The sequence below is a fragment of the Malania oleifera genome, chromosome 8 (genome assembly GCF_029873635.1).
Source record: "Malania oleifera isolate guangnan ecotype guangnan chromosome 8, ASM2987363v1, whole genome shotgun sequence".
NCBI classification, from domain to species: domain Eukaryota; kingdom Viridiplantae; phylum Streptophyta; class Magnoliopsida; order Santalales; family Ximeniaceae; genus Malania; species Malania oleifera.
The window spans coordinates 93,892,833-93,897,721 of NC_080424.1; the positions used below are offsets into that span (position 1 = coordinate 93,892,833).

A 4,889-nucleotide genomic window follows, 5' to 3' on the forward strand; every position below is an offset into this window, starting at 1 on the left:
CAATGTTACTATTTTTTTGGCATATGAATTATGGGTCTATTCATATTACTATTATAAGTTAAATTTATGTTTATAAATCTATGATATGTATTTGACAAGCCTTTCAAAAAATCAATTTAACTTAACAACTGTCACGATATTGATTGTGTGGTGTCATTGAAAATATGGGCATTTGGTTGATACTATAATTTTTGGATTATGCTAAATTCTAATATAATATGCCAACATGTAAAGATTTTTCAAATGTCATTTGAAAACAAAAAATTGGAAGACAGACTAGAAAATAAATTAGAAATTAATTAGGAAAAAATAATAGCTCATTCAATCAATACTCTTTATTTTATTCTGCTTAAAATTTAGTACACATTATTTAGAAAGAAATGAGGCAAAATTTTTTTTTTTTTTTTTTCTCTATACAAACTCCATTATGTGATACTTACAAATTATAGTCATTCAATAACTAGAGAAGCAAATAATTTGAAGAACAAAATCCATTCTCTTTTGGATTTTCTCGTTATTGTCACGACCCTGTAATTGTAATTTTAAACCTCTCTGTTCCATAATATTCCAGATAAGGTGAAAAAAAGAAAAAATCGAACCTAGTTTTGACAGGTGTATTGGATCTAAAGATGCTTCCCAGTAGCCATGCACCATACTCTACAATTTATGAACTTCCCCTTCTTCTTCTTCTTCTCCTTCTTATTATCCCCAATACATTACCACTTCCGACCGTAGCTTCCCTCTTTGATCGATCAAACAGAGATTCAGAAATCGATCCCAGTCTTTAATCTTACTCTTTTTAACTGGGTCGTTAATCCATTCACCCATCTTCAACTCCCATCCACCTTATCCTTGAGAACAGGGTACTGAAGATTCAATAAACACTACAGCCATCGACTCCAATTTTGGTTTCAGCTTCTCAATTTCAGGATTCTTATTTAAGAATCCAAAGAAAATGGAGTTTTCAAGAGATCATAAGGAGCCCAGAGAGCGTCCAATGGGCAGTGCCGATTTGAATCGAGCCGAGCCCATGGCTTACCCTTCCCGCTCCAATGCAGAAGGCTCACCGGACCGGGATGCAGATCCCTACAGAGTCCCCTGAAATTGTCGCCGCCGAGACCGTGCTGGTTCCACCGGTGATCTACTGGAACTATGTTTCCCGCGAAGACGAGGAGGAAGGGAGGCAGAGAACCCAATTCGTAGATCCTCATCCTCTTCTGGAGCTCCATCCACTCTTCGATTTTGGCGGTGAAGTCTCCGGCACGCCACCGGTGGAGATCGATGACCATGACGCCGGTGTTGAAGTAGCAGAGGCGGCGGTCGGCGAAGGTGAGGGAGAGGGAGGGGTTGGACCAGAAGGTAAGGGTGAAGTAGGAGGTGAAATTGGCGTTGCAGTATTCGGGGGCGGCGAGGACAGCGGAGCCGCCGAGAGGGGTGGCGGCGAGCTTGGCGATGTCGTCGACCAGGATGAGATCGGAGTCTAGGTAGACGACGCGGCGGACGCAGGGGGGAAGGAGGGAGGGGAGGTAGCTGCGGGCGTAGTTGAGAGGGGAGTCCAGGGCGGAGCGGATGGAGGTGGATATGAGGCCGGCGACGGCGGCGTCGTCGAAAGGGTAGAGGCGGAAGCGGAGGTAGGGGAAGGAGGAGGCGACGGTGGCGCGGAGGAGGGCGGGGGAGGAGGAGGCGGAGACGACGAAGTGGAAGACGACGTTTTGGGGGCAGGAGGAGTGTTGGAGGACGGAGAGGATGGCGGCCATGGAGCCGCGGATGTAGGCGGCGTCGAGGGTCATCGCCACGTGGACAGCCGCATCGGAATAGATGCAGCTGTGGGGGTGTTCTTGGGAGGCGAGAGAGGGGCAGTCCGGGGAATTGTAGAATTGTGGGGCTTCCCTGAACTGCAGGGATGTGGCGGGGGCATTGCTCACGGCGACGGCGGCGGAGGAGAGGAGGAGGAGGAGGAGGAGGAGGTGGAGGAGGAGGGCGGGGTGTGGGGGTTGGGGCATCGTCTGGAGCTGTCTGAGCTTGGGAAAAGGAAGTGACGGTGTTGGGGATTTTAAGTGGAGCTCGAGGCCAGCTCGAGCTGAACTTTTAATCCCATTTTTTAAACCTTTTTTTTTTTTAGGCTTTGAAAAAATAATAATAAAGAAATAGAAAAACACGCTTTCGTTGTTATGATACGACACCTTTAATAAGCAACCTAGCTTGTCCGTACACAAAGCCCCTCCCTCAACCCTCAGGCCTCAAGGTTTGGGTTTTGGAGGATGAAAACTTTCGTAATATATATTAGGAGGGGTGTCCTAATTATACTCCAAAATATATTAGAAAAAAATTCATATTTTTTTCTAAAATTTAATAAGAGGATTCTGAAAATTTTTAAAATCTCAATTCTATATATATATATATATATAACTTTTAAAAAATCTAGAAAATTTAAAAAAAAAAAAAATGAAAAGCTCTAATTTTTTCACTCAACAAAATAACAAGTCTATCCTACTTTATTTTTATATTATTTTTTTTAATCTTTTCACTTTAATGTGAATCAAAAGGTAAAATGACTATATTAAAATGTAAAATGTGGAGTGAGAATAGTATTTCTTGAGAAATTATACATGAAGTCTTCCCCTCTACGTGTATGTGTGTCTAATTTTTAAATTATACACATATTTAAAATGGGTCTCTCTCTATATATTTATGATATTAATAAATATAAAATCAATTTGTCACATGTCTAAGATCGAGATCCCCATATAATTTTTTCATATTTCTTTTACTTTTTAAAAATGAAAAAAATCATCATTATCATTCCAAATAAATGATCCTTACCCATAGATAAGCTTACTAATAGGATTTCTTAAAGTGCCAATAGTGTTTTCTTTTTATCTACTTCAAAAAATATTCGTGACACTTTATGATATTTTTAATAATAAATGACAAATTTATTTTGTTTTTCTTTTTGTGGTTTTACTCACTTGGTAAATCATTTAATAGTATAATATCAAAGTGAAGTGCCAATGGTGGCATTTTTTATGTTTAACTGTTAAAAAGTTTTAAGGTTAACTTTAAAAAAAAAAAACTAATTTATAAAAATTAAATTAGTTTAATTACATAGTTAAAATATAGATTGCGTCCATATTATTGAAATTTGCATATGCTTTAACTATTTAGGAACTCCAAATTTATTAAAAACCTTAGTCGAAAAACTATAAAATCAATTCCGTGCTTATCTAAATATAATCCTTTTAAAGTTCTATTAAACAAATTGCATTAAAGGCACCAAAAATCTGCGATATATATATATATATATAGAAAAATTAAACCTCTCAAAAAAGTAATTCTTCTTATTAATTGGTTTTTCTATATAATTAGTACAGCATGGTGGAAAGTAATTGAAGGTATCGGATCTTGATTTTATTATTATTAATATTATTAGGTTCACTTAATTGGGATATAAGCAAAACAGCATTAAGCATTAGTGATTAGGGACAGCGCATTAGTGCAATATATAGCCCTCAATGGGTTTTGTATAAGGATTGAGTGTGGTCCAAGATATCTTCTTCACAGTTTCAAAATAAGAGAATGCAGAATTAAATAAATTTGGCAACGGCTAAATATTAAAAGTGTTGATTTGTTCATTTTTAAATAATATAATTTTTTTAAAAAAAATTAATGAATTAATGAAATGTTATTTTGATTTTTAGGATCTCTTGAATAGATAAAAAATGGTTCTCGTTTCTTATATTTTGCTATTTTTCAACATTTACGAAAAATTTGGAAAATAATGATAAGAAATTATTTTCTAGATTTTTATACGATTTTTTAGCAAATGAAAAACTATATGATTCGTTTTTAATTCTGAAAAATAGATATAATTTTTTTCACAAGCAAATTGGCTCTAAAGTTTTCTAGTATTCATGTAGAAATTAATAAGTTGAAAGCATGTTTTTTAAAAAAATATATAAAAGATAAATTAAAAAAATAATGACATTTTTGTTACTATTGAAAAAAAAATTATTTTATACGATTGATCGACATGCCTAATAATTTTTCGTTCGTAAAAAATCAATTAATTTCTCTCATATATATATATATATATATATATATATAATTAACTGAATTGTCGGGTAATTCAGTTAACTAAATTTAATTGAATAAAATTAAAATTAATTATATAAAAAATATGAATTTATAATTTGTATGCCGAAATGGAATGGTCGAATGGAACATTGAAAGTATGGAACCTTAGCCTAAAATTATAAAATTTAATAATTTATATTTAATTATTAATTAATTAAAATTGAGATAATTCGATTAACCAGATTACATTTTCTCATAACCAAACCAAAAATCGAATACCTGAATTTATTCGATTATGAAATCAAAACCAACCGAACAACAAATTAATCGAACCGAATTGACCTAATTTGTTCAATTAATTCGATTAAAATTGAATTAAGCTCACCCCTAGTTGTGAGTAATATGACGACTCCTCCCTTAATAGCCCAAAAAACCTTATCACTTCTTGACATATTTACTTTGAGCAAACGAGGATGTAAAAATAAATTTACCCATTATAAGGAAGCAAATGAGATATGTTTTTTAAAAATAATTAAAACTAAATTTTAAAAGAAAGAAAGGACAAGCCTAGAAGATGGGGTAGATGTGATTGGATGATGAGGGCACTCACCCATGCAATTCAGTGTGAAAGGAAAGTACTAAAAGTCAACAGTAACTAAGAAAGAAAGGAATTTAGGGAGTTTTTTCCCATTTTATCCCTTTCCTTTTTAAATATATTAAATAATATATTTTATGGGAAAATATTTTCCGGAATAACCCTGACGTAATCTCGCTACTTGGAGTAGCGAGATTTAAACACACGTGTCATTTTCATA

General features: G+C 34.5%; 1 protein-coding gene across 1 annotated transcript; it reads right to left on the reverse strand.

Moving 5' to 3' along the window:
- Window positions 1–313: 313 nt before the first annotated feature.
- On the reverse strand, window positions 314–2,153 carry LOC131161382 (probable galacturonosyltransferase-like 1). Its single transcript, XM_058117118.1, has one exon. The coding sequence runs from the start codon at window positions 2,001–2,003 to the stop codon at window positions 939–941; it is 1,065 nt and encodes a 354-aa protein (XP_057973101.1). The 5' UTR covers window positions 2,004–2,153; the 3' UTR covers window positions 314–938.
- Window positions 2,154–4,889: the final 2,736 nt, after the last annotated feature.

What these genes read in the sequence shown, in the direction of transcription:
- LOC131161382 (XM_058117118.1), bottom strand. Translation starts at nt 2,003, where the DNA reads ATGCCCCAACCCCCACACCCCGCCCTCCTCCTCCACCTCCTCCTCCTC.